This window comes from Rutilus rutilus (genome assembly GCF_951802725.1).
Source record: "Rutilus rutilus genome assembly, chromosome: 22".
Classification (NCBI taxonomy): Eukaryota; Metazoa; Chordata; class Actinopteri; order Cypriniformes; family Leuciscidae; genus Rutilus; species Rutilus rutilus.
In genome coordinates this window covers 17489033-17507149 of record NC_140227.1, presented here as the reverse complement: position 1 = coordinate 17507149, position 18117 = coordinate 17489033, and the positions used below count along the sequence as shown (strand labels likewise).

At 37.2% G+C, this 18117-nt stretch overlaps 1 protein-coding gene across 9 annotated transcripts in view; it reads right to left on the bottom strand.

Moving 5' to 3' along the window:
* Positions 1–18117, bottom strand: part of magi1b (membrane associated guanylate kinase, WW and PDZ domain containing 1b) — a gene marked incomplete at its 3' end in the record, with an annotated part of 137367 nt that overhangs the window by 63989 nt on the left and 55261 nt on the right. For 8 of the 9 annotated variants that reach the window (XR_014625932.1, XM_084396112.1, XM_084396114.1 and 5 more), the window contains exon 2: positions 8542–8658. Coding sequence is in view for 7 of the 9 variants with exons in the window: in XM_084396112.1 (XP_084252238.1) it covers positions 8542–8658 (117 nt within the window). Of the gene's footprint in view, positions 1–3321; positions 3428–8541; positions 8659–18117 lie in introns of those variants that run through there. The other variant, XM_084396113.1, reaches the window with a different exon arrangement.

Here is an 18117-nt window from a genome sequence, read left to right as displayed (position 1 = left end):
TTTAGCAGATAAAAATCAGGCTGGTCAGGCCAGCCATGTGTATGCATACAATACCATTGTTTAACTCCGCCAGGCCACAAGGGCTTTTGTGTGTGACCACATTTTGGCCAAAGTCATTCCCTCCTTTTAATAAGCCTCCACAAAAGGAAGGGAAAAAAACAGACAAAATTATTGATCAATGACAAGAGGACTTTCTTTAGTCTTAAAGCACTAGTTGAATGATTTTTTACACTGGTGTTACTGGTGTTAATGTGAACAATTTACCAGTTTGATAAAAAAAAAAATAAAAAAAACATATGCCTATTTTCATAGGGCATTCAAAATGTAAAATGTTTTGCAGCCAAAACAACTTTTCTGATGATGTAATCATGGCCATGTGGGCGAGGAAACTAACACTGGACCTGACTGACTTTTATTGTATGGACAAAAAGCCTGAGACATTTATCTAAATATCTTTATGTTCCACAGAAGAAATTTATTTTTGGGTGAACTGCCAATTTAAAAATTATATCGGTCTTTCCTTGGACTAAAATACACATATATTTCTCCATCTTTCATTTGAGCTTAAAATTTACATGCGAACTTGAACTGTTGTGTCCCACAGAAGAAATAAAGTCATTCAGGTTTGTAATTACATGAGGGTTAGTAAATGATCATTTTGGGGTGAACTATCCCTTTAAATATTTTTGGTGTCTTTTACAGGCATGTGGAATCTCATCAGCTTGGACTAAAATCCACATTTTGTTCCCCATTTTTCAATTGAACTGAAAATGTTTGCGTGAATTTGAAATTAAATTAAATTAAATTAAAGTAAAAAATACAAATTAATTTTGAATGGCCTTTTGACCACTAACAGCCACTCAATGAAATTACTTCCCTCATCCATCAAACAAGTCCCATACATCTCAAGCAAGTCTCTCAAACTCCCTCTCTTGCTTTCTTAACCCTCAAGTTGAATGATTACAGTGGCAAAATGACAAACACGCATCTCCAGATAAAACCCTGAGGAAATAGGCCAGAGGTAATGACAGAAACATAGTGTATCTTGTAGCCTGTGGGAGCTTCTATTTCTGGGTGGAGCTCAGCATGAATCATCATCTCAGCTCAGTGGAGCAGTGATTCGGATTTAAAGCTCACCTTTTACATAATATCAAACTTTCAACCACTGAAAAAGAGCGGAATTGCCTTGAGTAAAAAATTGGAGGTGAAGGCCTTACATCTAGACTTCCATCTTTAGAGCTTTTACGCATTGACTACATGATTAAAGGAATAGTTTACCTAAAAATCAATGTTCTGTCCTCATTTACTTACCCTTGTGTCGTTCAAAACCCTTTTTTATCTGTGGAAAATAGAAGATATTTTGAATATCTTTAAATGAAAGTCAGTGGTATTCAGAGTTGTTTTGGACATCACTAACTTTCATTGTATGGATGGACAGTAACATTATTCAAAATATCTTTTGTGTTCCACTGAATAATAAAAAAAGAGTTTGAAATGGCATGAGGGTGAGTAAATGATGACAGAACATTCATTTTTACATGAACTATCCCTTTAATTTAGAAAAGAATAGGTATTAATGATTGTGTTTAGGAAGGAAAGTATGTGCAGACGCTGCTAGTCCATGTGGATGAGGGACAACTGAGCACTAGGTTGAAGATACTTTAGTATTCCTGGAGTAATTCCAACCTTTGATTCTGAAGGACATCTAAAAAACTGGGAAACTTGCTGCAGATCCCTCTGTCCTGGTCTTTCTTGTTCAGAAGCAGCACATGAATGGAGTGGTATTTTAAGAGGCATTCTTTTCCTTTTGTGCCTCCAACCTCTTTTTAAATAGTAGTGCCCCCTGGATAGGCCTGATGCTGGTCTCTAGTTTGTCCACTCTCACGGTGATCAACACTTTCTGAGGGTGCTTTTGACTTGCAAATGAATTCACAAAATGCTTTCGAATTCAGAATGTCAAGTGCTGTGAGCAAATGGACATTTCAGGCCAAGAACAGCCAATTCACAAGACTCGTCTACGCTCAACAAGGTGTTAGCCAAAGAAAACGTGGAACGGGATTTAGATTCTGAACATGCCCAGATTTTGACAAATTTCTCAGTATGCCGCCCACATATGCTTGCTCAGTGATATCAAGCTTGAGCTGACATATCAAAATGGAGCCTGGAAACTCAAGACGAACCCAAACAGAGAGGACTAGACCTACAAATAACCCATTTTAAAAAGGATTTTGTGTTAAACTTAGCGACATTATGCAAAAATCATACCATCCAGACACAGACAGTCTGCTAAAACTCACTCGAATGTTGATCCTCCCTACTGAGAGCCCTCGGCTCCCTGCAGGTATTATCTCTCTTCTGTCTGCTAATCGTAGCTGACTTGCGACCGGGGCGCTCTTCAGATCTACCCTGTATCCGAGCCTGTGGTTGAAGCGCTTTGCTTGTCTGCAGACAGAGTGGTACACATGCTAAATGCTAATTAGCTAGCTCCCACAGACATCTGTGGCTGTGAATGCTATGTTAACACAATTAGCTAAATTGAATGATGCAAATTTTCGAGCTGCGTTTGTTTTCTTGCATATTAGGCTGAAAAACATCAGATTTTTATTGAAATAATGAAAGCAACAAGCCACAGAATCAATAAATACATTCTCTTAGATGCAGAGATCTACCTAGCAACAATGTTTGTGATGCCTAACATAAGAAGACAGCATATGACTGGGCAGTAACCTGTCTGAGGTAGCATTTGAGGGATCCACAGCACGCTCTGTGGTGCGAAGGGCAGTGACAAATTGAATTTCGCTGCACCGCTTCAACACTGGGCGCTTTTGTTCAGGTGGTGAGTTGATCATTGCTCATTACATCAAGGGTGATGGCCCTTCAGTGTACCGTACTCCCTCTGCCACATCATCATTCCATCACACACACACATATATACATGTGTACACACGCGTACACACGCTCACTAAGGCAAAATTTGCTCCTTGCCCCAAAGGGACTCCAGACAATGGCTTGCAAATAAATCATATTGATGAGAAAGTTCCTCAACTAGGAGCCATCTGTCCCTGTGAACGAGATGTGACTGAAGGGTTCAATCTTGCGCTCTTTTTTCGTATTCTTTCCCCTGACTCAACCCCACTACAACCCCGACCCCACCCCCACAACAACCCCACCCCCAATCCAACCCTTTAGCCTATATATGAGGCATCCACCGCACGCACTAAGCCCCATACATCACCCACAAACCCTCTAATCCGTTGCCCGCATCTCAGGAGATATCGCGAAACGCGACCGAAAGCATGCAGAAAAATAAGACGGACTTGCCTCGCCACAGTGCAGCCTCCAGACGGTAATCCTTTCTTTCTTTCTGGCGAGAAAACGCAGCAGCAACCTGTCCTCAGCTGCAATCCTGCTGTCTGCTACCGAGCAGAAAAACAAATGGAGGGATGGAGGGAGTGAGAGAGCCAAAGAGGGGGTGTGGAGGGGGGGAGTGTGGGGATGCAGGAGAGAGGAGGGGAGCGAGAGAGGGCAAGCAGGGGCTGGCTAACCACAGGGAGGCTTAAATAGACTGATAGATGAAGACGCGAACAGAGGGACTGAGAAGGAAATGTGAAAACGCTAAGGGAGGGAGAGCCGTTCCAGCGGCATCTGTTATGTTGACGGTGTCAGTGATGTGAAAAGCTGGAGCGCGAAATGAGGAAAAGACAAAGGACACAGCTTTTTGTTCCTTACTATTACATCACAGGACAACAATCAGAGAAATAAAATGTACGCATTTGCCACAAAAAAATACTTCATATGCACCTGTTTCTAGCTGTATAGTTAAGGTTTGGAATAAATATGAGAAAAACAAAAGGGGAAAAACAGCAATTTCTTCAGACAAACACTCTGAGATACAGAATGAAATGCAGTTCATTTTGCTTCCATCTGTCTCAGCGAAATGGATATTTGTCTGCTTTCTCATAAAGAAATGTTACAAGATACATTTGTTCATGTTTTATCACAGGTGCCATGTCTGTAGGCTTGTAAATACACTGCATTTTTGTACATGAATGTTATATTACAGCCTATATAATGAAAGAAACAATAATAACAATTATGATATTTTTCATTATTATTATTGTTAATAAATAATTTGGCATATAATTTTTATTGTATACATATCAAAAAAGAAGTAATAATAATCATTATTTATACATCAATTGGCTAGACAGAAATTTCAATAAAAACATAAAACAAATTACTAGTATTATTGTCGTTGTTGTTGTTGTTTTTATTAATATTATTATTTCATATTTTCATTATATATAATGTTCATTCAAAAATATTTTCATTAATTAATTATTTGAGAATCAAATAATCTGCTCCAGCAACACCACTGTAATTCAGTTCATAGTAACTGACAAACTTTGTGAGGTGATAGACCTTGGTCAGGCTAGACGCACATAATGACAGCTGAATCTGCCTCTGTATCTTTAAATGTATTAGTGGCACACAGTCCTATCTCACGGTCACTTGCCTTCATTGTCACTTTTCTCCAGCCGTTCATTACACCCCCAACACAAACATACACACACATCATTATACACACTCCCCGTCACTGGCCACCTGGTGAGGCAACTAGCTGCTCAGGCCATCAGTGCACAAAAGAGACAGCTGCACCCCACCACATTCCTCATGTATAAGCACCAACTGACCCTCACACATCCTCACATTCACAAGTTCTGATCAATCTTGACTCTTCGCTGTCATGTTCACCAGCACCACGTCATGTAAAATTACCAGGTAATTGACAGCAAGATACCAACTGCTCCAAACTGGGGTTCGTGAAGCATGTGAGACGTGCATCTTTTTAGTGTCTTCAGACTTTTAGATCTTGATATATAAAAGTTTTGGAAAAGAAAGAAATAATTTTATTCAGAAAGGATGTATTTAATTGATAAGTGACAGTAAATAAATTTATAATGTTTGCAAAAGATTTCTATTTCAATAAATTCTCCAAACTTTTCAACAGTTGTGTACTTGAGAGGCAAAATTTGTGGTAAAATCATACAGTATGCAACTAGCTGATTATGATGAGTTTTCCCACTGAAGTAGTTGATATGAAGGTAAAAAGACCAAAAGCCCTGTTCACATTTTGTACATTAAACATGATCTAGATAAAAGTATAATGACCTAAAATTAACTTCAGGCACTCCTATAATCTTATTTATCAACTTACGACAGATAAATACTGATCCAAAATCAGCATGAGCTGCCATTATATGAATAGTCCCAAATGCTAAACTGCTTTAGAAGTTGATTCTGGAGCATCTGGACACATCCCCCCGCTCAGAGGTGGCCGCTCCAGTTTCACATAGATGGCCTCTTTCACACATCTCATCTGTCCTCAATGTCCACAATCTACACAGCATGCCTAAAGGTGAAGCGTGCAATTTCTAAACCATCTACACAGCATGCCTAAAGGTGAAGCGTGCAATTTCTAAACCAATCGGTTTCTAAAACAATCCAAAACTCAACCCCCACCCCGTCTCCCATTGTTCGACCAAACCAATTCTGTTTGGTGCCACTAGTGGCAGAAATGTCACATTTTACATTTAAACCAATGATTTTTCTCTTTCAAGTTGCACACATATGTGCGGCTTTGATTTCTGGGAGACTATGTCTGTGTATTTGTATCCATGAAACAATGATGAAGTTGAGAAGAGACATGGAGCCCACTACTTTGATCGGTACTTCCCTCCCATCTGTCCCTCCAGCTGTCTCATGTCTATCAATCACTCTCAAACACACACTCAATTTCTGTCACATCAGCTAATGGATCAGAGTGTTTAATCGGAGACAGTCTACTACAGCTTTGTTAAATGGAGAAAGACACAAAATTCACCATCCAAACAGTTTAAAGCTAAGCGGTGGATTCCTTTCAACTAGACAACATTGAGAGTGCTGCTACAAATATTACGACTTATCACAGAGAACAGAGAAGTATGTCAGCAAAGCTGTAGCAAAAATCCAGTGAGATGCCTTGCTGTCTCTTGCCTTACTCAATGATAGAGTTTAGTATTGTTGTCTTAGCGACATGCTAACATCAAACATTGAAATAAATTGTCATGTCTCCTGCGCAGTAGAGTAAGTTTGGCATTAGCATGTTGCTGCTAAGCTAACCAAGCATACTCGTACAACTTTGTAGCTTTGTTGTCTTAGCGACATGCTAACATCAAACTCCACTGAAATAAATGATCACGTCTCCTGCGCAGTAGAGTTTGGCATTAGCATGTTGCTAAGCTAACCAAGCAAACTCATAGGCCGCAACTTTGTACATAAAATATACACAGCATTTACAAATAATAGCTGAAATAGTCATTTTACTTGGTTTGCACTTATTAAAAGTACAAACCAAGTAAACTGGTACACAAAGTACACATAAACTGATCACTGGGGTTCCTCAGGGTTTAGTTATTGGACCCCTGCACCACACAGCTTTCATTTCAACCATGATCCAACAGTAGCTGTACAAATCTCAAACTGTCTGGCGGACATATCGGCATGGATGAAAGAACATCATTTGCAGCTCAACCAGGTTCTCATCTTCCCCACCAATCCATCTCTACAGCACGATTTCACCATCCAGCTGGGTTCATCATCTATAACCCCATCAAGGTCAGCTAGAAATCTTGGAGTAATCTTTGAGGACCAACTGACCTTCAAAGACCAAATTGCAAAGACAGCTCAGTCATGCAGGTTTGCACTACACAACATCAGGAAGATCAGGCCTTTCCTAACTGAGCATGAAACACAACTTCTCGTCCAGGCCCTGGTCATTTCTAGGCTTGACTACTGCAATGCTCTTCTAGCTGGACTTATCATGTGCAATCAAACCTCTACAAATGATTCAGATCGCTGCAGCACGTCTTGTCTTCAATGAGCCCAAAAGGGCCCACGTCACACCTCTCTTCATCTCTCTGCACTGGCTACCACTCGATGCTCGCATCAAGTTCAAGGCATTGACGCTTGCTTACAGATCTACCACAGTCTCAGCTCCATCCAAATCCACCCGCTCTTATGAGTCTGCATCCCTACCAGAAGACTATGATCGGTAAATAAGCGACGGCTCATGGTACCATCAAAGAGAGGCACAAAATCACTCTCCAGAACATTTTCGTTCACTGAAACATTTCTTATTATTATCAATGATGAAAACAGTTGTGCTGCTTAATATTTTTGTGAAAACTGATAGGCCTACATTTTTTCAGGACTCTTTGATGAATAGAAAGTTCAAAAGAACAGCATTTATTTGAAATAGAATGTTAAAAGCATTAAAAATGTATTTACTGTCACTTTTGATCAGTTTAATGCATCCTTGCTGAATAAAAGTACTGACTTCTTTATTTTATAAAAAAATCTTACTGACCCCAAACTTTTGATCTGTAGTTTATGTAAAAATTAACATTAACCAAGCATAATAATAATTGCTGTTAAACTATTATTGGGTGTTATTTCATGTTAGCTGTTCCAATAACTGATGTTAACATAAAGTACTGGAATTGTATTTCTTTGCAATGCATTCTGGGATTTACATATGATAATAACAAAAGAACAATGTTGCTGCCTACTTTTTAGAACAGCTTTAATGTTTATTTTTTTTAATGAGAATGTCATCTATGATTCCTTAAAATGCAGTCTAGGTAGGCTACTCACTAGGTTTTTCAGCAGAGCTTTAGTGTCAAATCATTTAAATGTAACAGATAGCATAGCATGTATTTATGAAAAACTCAATGTGTATATAGACATACATGTTCATCAAATTGTGTAAATTGCACAAAGATACAGTTTTAGGGGCCGTTCACATAGAACGCGTTTTTCCATTGCACTAGCCTACTTTTCCATTGTTTTTCTTTGTGAACGTGCTAGACGGACGTGTATAACCGTTGTGCTCGAGTCTTGCATCTTTTGCAGCACCTCGCGCATGTCACGTCATTCTAAAATCACAGCGCTCAGGTTAAAATCAGTTCAACTTTAACGAGACCTTGAGGTTTTTTTCCACATTCCACTGCCCGCGTCTCGGGTTTTTCAAAGCCAAAACGCATTCTGTGTGAGCCAGCCCTTACTGGTTTAAAATACATTCAAATCTCTGCCAGTTTAAACAGACAGAAATGCACAAGGGAAAAATCTATGTGGACTTCTAGAAACATCTGTTTTATAGAACTGAAGCACATCCACTTGACTGCACGTATCCAATACTCTCTTCCTCTACACAAATACAAAAACACACACTATTTAATCACACTTCTCCAAGAACATGGCTGCCACCTACTCGATCGAAAGGAGGATTTCTGTGAATATTGATAGCGTCCTCATTTCCACCGCCTCAGTACAAACAGTCCAAGCCATCACTTTGTTGTGTGCACAGCTTCTGCATATGATGTTTAGCAAAATAATATAATAGAGAGAAATAGAGCAACATATAGAAGGATACAGTACAGAGAATAGACTGTCCACTGAAGTTGAGTCTTTTGAAAGATAGGGAAAATTTTAAATACTCACAAGGCACAGCATGGCGGTATAGGTTGTCTCGTATGGTTTGCTGAAGCTCGTAGTCGGCTGAGGATTTCGGAAACCTCTGGCTCAGGTAGTGCTTCAGGTCTTTATTGAGTTTATTTCCTGCAAAACAAAGGGGAAAACACACGTTGATGCTGAATCATAGGCAAACTCAGAAGAAATCTGTAGTAGTGCAGTTTGCTTCTGACTCATTGTTTCACTACCACTGGATAAAAGTTCCTGCTAGTGGCTAATGCTGCTAACAGTGTCTAAACTGTCTAATATAATCGTAGCAGGTACATATTTGTTGTCGAAAGAGGATTCCTCAGCATTCCTATAGTATTGCGTTAACAACACTCAGAACACAGGTTTGTATCCTGTATTTATTGTATTGTATTTAGGAGAAATTCCAAAAAAAAAAGACAGATTTCTGTTCAAAATATTATTGGTCATGAGAAAAACAAACTCGTAACTTGTCAATGGTCCCAAATAGTAGGACTTTAGGAAGTTTTTGAGAGCAAAAATGGAGGAAGTGGACAGCTATAAGAGATTCAGTAACGATGCATTAAATTGATCAAAAGTGAAAGTAAAGACTTTAAAAAAAAAAAATCAAATTCCAATAAATGCTGTTTTAAATTTTTCATTCATCAAAAATTCCTGAAAAACAGCAGTTTACAAACACTGATAATAATAAGAAACTTTTCTTGAGCACCAAATCAGCATATTAGAATGATTTCTGAAGGATCATGTGACACTGAAGACTGGAGTAATGATGCTGAAAATTCACTGGAATAAATTACATTTTAAAATACATTAAAAAAAGAAAATTAAAAATGTAGATTATAATTGAAAAGTTATTTTAAATGATAATAATATTTCACGATATTACCGTTTTTGCTGTATTTTGATCAAATAATTGCCTTGGTGAGCATAAGAAACTTCTTTCAAAAACTTTTGATTGGTAGTGTATAAACCATAATGGTTTACAATTGTTGTTGGATGTTTGCATCAAGTATGTCTGGTATGTTTCTCAATATAATAAATTAGTAACAAAAAAAAACAACATTTGTAAACATTTTAATCGAAGAGCATGGGTGTGAATCTGTAATCCGTGAGACATTAACACGTAGTAGCACACCTCCATTCACACTCATGGGGATACCTGGCTGCCACCTCAACCCAGTGCAAGCAATAGAGTGGGCCATGTGAAACATTTCCCACCCTCAGCTCCACCATCTGTTCAGAAGACACAGATCGCTTACCCAGCACCATTTCAAAGAGATGCCAATAGCCAAAAGCTGTTTATGTGTTAATGTGGTTCCGCTGGGTGCCCGCACCAATGCCAGATCACTCGCCGGCATTGCCTTCCGACAAACTCTCGATTTCTCACATGTACAAGTGACTCCAGGGATTTCCCTTTACCGGATTAATGGGAATATTGCATTTCTGGAGAATTTCTTTGAATGGATAGTCTCATTAAGGCCTAATGATGTAATCAGTTTCTCAGTTTTCTCTCGCCAGCTCTGTAGTCTGTCGTTGATCAAACGAAACTGCATTTTTAAACTTTAAAACTTTATGAACATACATAATTGATTGCAATGGTGATACTAAGCGCTGCAAGTTCTAAATGACAAACAAGCATAGACTGTCTGGTAATAGTCCACTGTGAAGTTTCCACCAGTCTGGGCTCATAGAGGGTGCATAGAAGAGGCAAATACTCATGAACAGCATTTTGCATCCTAAAAGAACAGAGACTCTGCGATTTTGTTAAACCTACAAGCCGTGATCAAGATGTGGAGATTTTTTCACACTAATTTCTAAATGTGAAGCTAAACACATGTTCAGAATCAGCGCCTAGTCACTAAACCGCTGTGATTTCCAATGCGGTTCTTCCTGTGGGGTGTTTTGGGAATACGGGATTACCTTTGTACAACCCACTGACTAAGATAAGTGTAGACCGGAGGAGTCTGATACCACAGCAGCACTTCTGGATTGAATTCTGGCTAAAAAATTTAAAAATTAAATGGAACAAAAAGTCCAAATTAACTACTTATGAGATCACAACAGTTTAACAACTCAAAAGTCTACATCTCAGGATGAAAACAGCCTGTTCGATGTGGACAAAGCAAAATCAACATACACATGATTTTACAAATGGGCACTTACAGCAATTTCCTTCCTGAAACAGATAATTTTGCAGAAACGTCAAACCATTTTCTCATTTTATGATTGGAGGATGTGTTTTAGGTCTACTGATACTCTTTCATTTTAACTCTCATCAGTGTGTTCAAACAAATAATAATAACGACAAAAAAATGTTTCTGCAAAAAAAAAAAAAAAAAAAAACCCACAAAATCCATAGCCTTTATGGATCTTTAAAGTCAGCATGAATTATAAATTCACCTTATCAGTTTGCTAAATGCATGTCATTGATCTTATTGTGAGTGATTCATCCATGCATACATTTTGCTTTTTAACTTTGACCGAATATTTAATTCAAAATGTCATAACTGGATCTTCCAGTGAAACAATATACTTTTTCTCTGGTGCCGGACTTCTCCAATCATTTTATCAATTTAAACCCCGCCCCTTTCTTACAATTGACTGCAAGCTTGCATTTAGATCTGCCTCCATCCAATCAACAACCAACAGACAAAACCAAATCCCTGCCCTGCATTGTTTTCTTTTACAATAATTGAATATTTAATAATTAATTGGCACAGAAATGCTTTCAGTAATTAAGTGTGAGTGTATTTAATATTGTGGCCTACACATCGTTTAATAAAATCATTCAGTAAAATGCACAAACATTTCTCATTGGTTTCTCAATTGAAATGCACAGTGAGGTAAAAATGTACTTTTAGCACACAGCTCGTGTTATTGCCGTGTTGAGCAGGCTGTACAATTATCTGTAGAAACAGCTCTGCCAGGCAATGTGCAAACTAGAAGGTCAGAAAAGAGCTCTTCTCTTCTAATTGAACCTCTGGAGGATAGTTTCTTAATCTAGCCACATCCAAGTCTAAAAATACATTTTGATGCGAAACCCATTAAGACGGCTTTTTCAGAACTAAAACGGGAATTATATGCGAGTGTGAAACTTCCTGTTGAGTTGGTGTGTGCAGTCTGGCGTTGATGTTAGCGCCACGGCATACCGCTGTGAATTAATCCCTGCAACAGGTTGCGAGTCATTACTCAAACCTACGGCAGCCAGACTACACACCCACCCCCCATCCATCATCACAAACTCACTTTATTCCAATTAGCTGCTTACTCTGACTCAACGCCAACAGTGGACTCCTGGCCAAACAGCGTTAAACCTGACGAGATCTGAGCTTCAGGACACACGGACTGAGATGTGAAGACAGAGAGATGTGAAGGATAATAAAACAAAGGCTTGGCTTATTTTACGAATTTTTTATAAAGACAGTAATTTTGTTGTAAAATCTGACAGTAAAATCTGTTGGTTTGAGTGGACATTCACAACTAATCAGTACAAAATATTTTACTAGTATGAGACATTTTTTATCGCAATCCCCATGTCTATAATCTACAGCAGTGGTTCTCCAATTGAAAAGGGGCCGCCATAAATATGTTAGTCAAAACTAAAATGAGATAAATAACAAATGCATACAAATGTTTTATTCAAAGAGAAAAATTACAATAGGCACATATTTCTCAGCTAAACAGGCATTCATTCCTATAGAGAAATAATAGAGAAATAAATAAGGAATAAAATAAATGTTTCAATATATTAAATAATAAAGACAATATGTATTATGAAAGATATATTTTTACATATACAAAACTTCAAATAAAGAATAAAACGTTAACTTTAACCCTCTGTTATTTTTGACCGATTTTTTTACTTCATCGGAATGTAAACTTGGTAAAGGTTTTGGCACTTGCTATGTGAACACACACACAAATAAAAAAATCATAGACATGATTCGAAAAGCTTAAATGGTCCTGAAAAAAGGACTCACGGTCAAAAAGGACTGCATTGGAAATGAATGGGAAACTAATTTCATCTAGTGGAACCTTCTGTACTGTGCCCAAACAAAATATTACTAAAAGCTCATTTTTTGAGATATTAAGCTTAAATTTGGAACACAACTTTTATGGCTTTATGATTTTCTCACAGTTCAAGAGTAAAACATGTTTTGGAATATATATATATATACACAGTGCGTGCAGAATTATTAGGCACGTTGATTTTCTGATCATATTTTATTTCCAGGAATATTTTGCCAATTCCAAACCATATTAATCTTAATAACTACTATTAATTTTGTATTTAATCATTTATAAGTGATATATAATTGTTCATGAAGGCTGGAAATGAAAAATGCCTTATTTTCAGGTGTGCAGAATTATTAGGCAAGTTTTCTTTTACAGATAAAATAAGCCAAAAAAGAGATTTAACAAAGACTGAAAAGTCAAAAATTATTAAATCCCCATGAGAAGAATGCAATACTAATGCAATATTAGAGATTGCAGTTAAGGCATGACCATTGGACAGTGAAATGCTCATTGGGTCAGCAGGGTCAGACAAAAACAGGTGGAGAAGAAAAGACACATGTTAACTGCAAAATAATTAAGAATTATGGTGAAGAATTAAGTGTGAAACCATCAGGAACCCTTTAGTCTCCAGCGCCACCATTTTCCAGAACTGCAGCCTACCTGGAGTCTCCAGATGTGCAACGTGTCAGGGTCTCAGAGACTTAGGTTAGGTAAAGAATCCTAAAAAATTACCCCCCTCTTAATAAGAATCACAAGCTGAAGTGTTGTAAAATACATGAAGACTGTTTTTTTATAGGCTTTATAGACAGACAGATTGAGAGTGACTCTTGAAGGACCAGCACCACATCCTCTTCTACCACTATTTGAAGAATCCATCTTCTAGAATACGTTTTAATACGTTTTTGGAGTTTATTTTTAGTCCATCTCCTACCCTGAAGTCCGTTTTGCAGAGATGGACTAAAAATGATCTCCCAAAACTTATACAAACTTCTTTGTTAAATCTCTTTTTTGGCTTATTTTATCTGTAATAGAAAACTTGCCTAATAATTCTGCACACCTGAAAATAAGACATTTTTCATTTCCAGCCTTCATGAACAATTATATATCACTTATAAATGATTAAATACAAAATTAATAGTAGTTATTAAGATGAATATGGTTTGGAATTGGCGAAATGTTCCTGGGAATAAAATATGATCAGAAAATCAACGTGCCTAATAATTCTGCACGCCCTGTATATATATATATATGTATGTATGTATGTATGTATGTATGTATGTATGTGTATGTATGTATGTGTATATATATATATATATATATATATATATATATATATATATATATATATATATATATATATATATATATATATATAAAAATACATTTTAGGTTTACTTTTTTCAACTTTTTTCACGTCAGCAAAAATCTGCCAAGTGTTGCCTTTCAAAGGAGACCACACTTAAAATTTATGACAGCTCAAAAAGTGAATAAATGGATTATAACTACTGCATAAATAGAATGTAGTACCATAAAATCCCCTAAAAATACAAAATATTAAAGAAAAAACATTATCAAATCATATTATAGTGCATTCATTTAATTGAAATTTTTATTTTTGACCATTACTCGAAGAACACTAAGTCAATTCGGTATGATTTGAATGTTAAAGATCGGCAAACTGTTCCAAAGAGCAAAAACATGATGTAAGGAAGGAGGAGGCCCACTGTCTCTCTTTAAAGACCCCTGATCTGGAATATCGCCTCCTTTAATTACTGTGCCATTATTTGGTCTGGTAAATACAAAAGGGGTAAAAAAAATAATAATGCAGTGTACTGAAGTGTTTAGGGTGTGTTTTTACACAGACCCATGCACTTTTTACAGACAGTGAGTAGATTACACAAGACATAATCTTATTATGTGCATTGTGAGTGATATGGAAAAGGCTTTAGTGCAGGGCAAAGAATGGGTCTAAAAGCACCTTTTCGAGGAAACAAGTGTTTTGTGAAGAAAATATGATTACAGCATATTTTTTAAACGGGGAGTGCAGCATATCTTAAAACCAATAATAACCACATTACTCACACACAAAAAGCACAGAGAGAACCACAAAAATCAACGTAAAAAAAAAAAAAGGCCAACAAACTGACTCCTAAACATAAAGGAATGAACGATGTTTTCTAAGTGGATTATTTATTGTTTATTAAGCGAATCAGTTTTTGGAGCACCTAATTCATCTTGCAGCTTTCAAAGTGCTGTATGATATCTGTTGTGCGGCCGGCGGTTCTGCTTCATTTCGCTGACTCTCTGCTGATTTATGCAGGCCCTCTAGACAGAAAATACAACAGCCAAATGGTGCACATCTTATCTTACAAGGCTGACTGGTTTCTTCTTGCTTAGTGTGTCCATAATCCTTGTGTGAAGATGACCAAGTAGCAGCACTGTCTTTATTTTTATTTTTTTTAACAGTCTGTATTTGTCTCAACCACTCTCCAAACACAGGCCAAGAGCTAGCAATTCAGAAGGAAAGACAAGTCTGTGTATATTAATGCTTGTGTTGATATCAATGCGAACACCCACTTAACACAGAGAGCCAAAGCATGCTGGATTCATTCCATCGAATTTATGTGTATCTGCATTTACGAAAGTGTGTAATACAACTGTCTCAGTTGCCAGGGTGTATCTTCAGCTACCTGCTGGATCTCAATGCCCATCAGAATAAACTAAAGCACGGTGTGTTTAGAAGAGATTACTGGATCAGACAAAGCATCCGGCGTTAAGAACGGCGAGATGAGAGAGAGAGTGAGCGAGTGTGCATGCGTGTGAATACAGGACCTGGTGCCACTCAGAAACATCACTGCCAGCTGACGCCAGCCCTAAGTTCTCTGAAAAACGAAATCCAGTAACTGAACAGAGTCTTGTTTTACTCACTTGGCTGTGGAGATGGAAAATGAAAGAACTGTCAGATTTGCAAATTTCTTTGGAGTCAAACTATTTTCTGAACGTTTTCCTCTGCCTGTGCATGAAAGCAGGAAATAGAACTTTGTTCAGAAAGGCTCTTGGATAGAAAAAAAAAAACGTCTGCCTGACAGATAAGTGAAGAAAGTGTCTGACACACTCAGACTAACCAGCAAAGCCTAAAGGCACTTGAGTGTTTTTGGTCCAGTGTAAATTCATGTTCCAACTTTCAATTCCGCATGAACAGTGTTCTGTTTAACTTAGAAACTCAACTATATATTTTTTGAATGTTTATACTAACATTTTGTAATATGTGTTGCTGTATTTTTGTATACTGTATATTAGAATAAAATACTAACAAAACATATAACAGTGTGTAATATTTAATAATTTGTCATAATAATAACAATAAAACTTTTGAACAGTTTTCAGCGTAAAGGAGCATGGATCATTACTTAAAGGTGCTGTATGTAACTTACTGTAAAGCAAAAAAAAAAAAATACCATAGCATGTTTCCTCAATATATGCAAACCTATTAAGTTCACATACTCGTTTCTCTGAAAAACACTTCTACAGCCAGTTATTTTACTTTGAAATGTGCGTTTCCAGGCTGGAATGTTTGTTATTGTTTTGGTCTGTGATACTGCACGTTGCCAATTTTCATTGTCCTGTAGCGTGTGCTCAAACTGGCAACCCGTGTGAGCGCCGTCAAGTCTGAGGAGGCGGGGCAGGAGAAACGAAAATGAAAATATACATATATATACATATACATATGTATATACATATACATACATATATACATATACATACATATATACACATATATATACATACATATATATATATATATATATATATATATATATATATATATATATATATATACACACACATATACATATACATATACACACACACACACACACATACATATATATATATATATATATATATAATTCAAACCACACTGTAGAGGAGACTTGATCATAGTTAACCATCATTTAAAAACATGCTCAAAGGCACCCTGCGGTCACACCATAGGCCTGAAAGTGTTGTCTAATGAGTCTACTCTTATTAGACATCCATCCCCTATACAAGATCAATCTGCTGACACCCTCAGCCCACCACTCACACTCAACACTATCTAAACTATTAAAAGTATGGTTATAAGCATTATATTCAGCATAAATCTGAGCAATTGCGAAAAATATGGAGTCTCACAGGTTAAAAACCCAGTGGTGATGACATACGAATACAGTGGGACAAACACAACCAGAGAGTGTGCTGCTGCTCTAAGATTCTGTGTGGAAAAACAGGTATGAGGTCTGTAAACAGGCGTGTGTTTGGTATTCTGCTCTCGTTTCTTTCTCAGCTCTACACTGCCCTCTCTGTTTCCCTCCATCACGCCTGGCCTGCATCACACTGGGCCGTGTCACCATGGCAACGCTGGTCAGAGCAGCACTCATCCAGCCTTGACGTTTAAGTGTGCCGCCCCCTACTGGTGGTTAATGGTAACAAGCACACACAATAACAGATGGGTAAACTTTGGTTTACCATTCAGCTTTTTGGTGCCACATACAGCTTAAAAGGCAAAAAATAAACAGCAAATTATGAGCGCTATGATTCATTCCAAAGTTAAGGAAAAAAAAGAAGGTCTTACTGATGCTCTTACTGGACATTGTACCCTGAAAACGCCCTTGATATATGAGCAAAATAACCCCAATTATACTTCACAAATATATATATATCATACAATATTACAATTAATATTAAAGACATGGCAAATTTGGTACAGAATTAGAATTTTTGGGTTAAACATTACTATTATTGCAATTACTTATTGTCCAGACATACCAAACTTGGAAGAAGAAAATAGCCAGTTTTTTTTTTTTTTTTTTACGTTAATTATTGAAAAAACTAAATAAGAATCCTTTAATGTGTTTATGTAGCAGTACTATTTAATATAAGTGCAGTCACATTGTCACACTAACCTCACATTTATGAGGAGGAACACACTGCTTTGCGCTGTAATTTATGACAATCACAGCCTATCGCCATTCATCCGGAGGATTTTAAATGACCATACGAGATAAAAAAAAAAAAGATAAAAAAGACAGGGACACTTTACAGCCGCATCTCTTTCAAGTAGCAAGTGAAATTGTTTACCACATTCCAGATTGCTTTTATTGATTCCCAGCACTCTGGGCAGAAAATATGCCTCCAATGATTCATCTCAGACATGCAGTGTTGATCAGATAGAGCTGTCATTTATATTAATCCTCTCTGACTGCAGGCATCGCATCAGACAGGCTTTTTAACTTGACTGGCCTTTATGGTTGTGTCTGACTACTGTTGGGGTTATCAGTGTGATTGGGTGAGAGTGTGAATGGGTATGTAAATGCATTAACATCACACAGAAGCACTGAACTCCGAAGTATTACAACAGCTCATTACAAGTTTTAAGTATTAAGATGAAAAAAAAATGAAATTAATACTTTTATTCAGCAAGGATGCATTAAATTGATCAAAAGTGACAGTTAAAGGGATACTCCACTTTTTTTGGAAATAGGCTCATTTTACAACTCCCCCAGAGTTAAACAGTTGAGT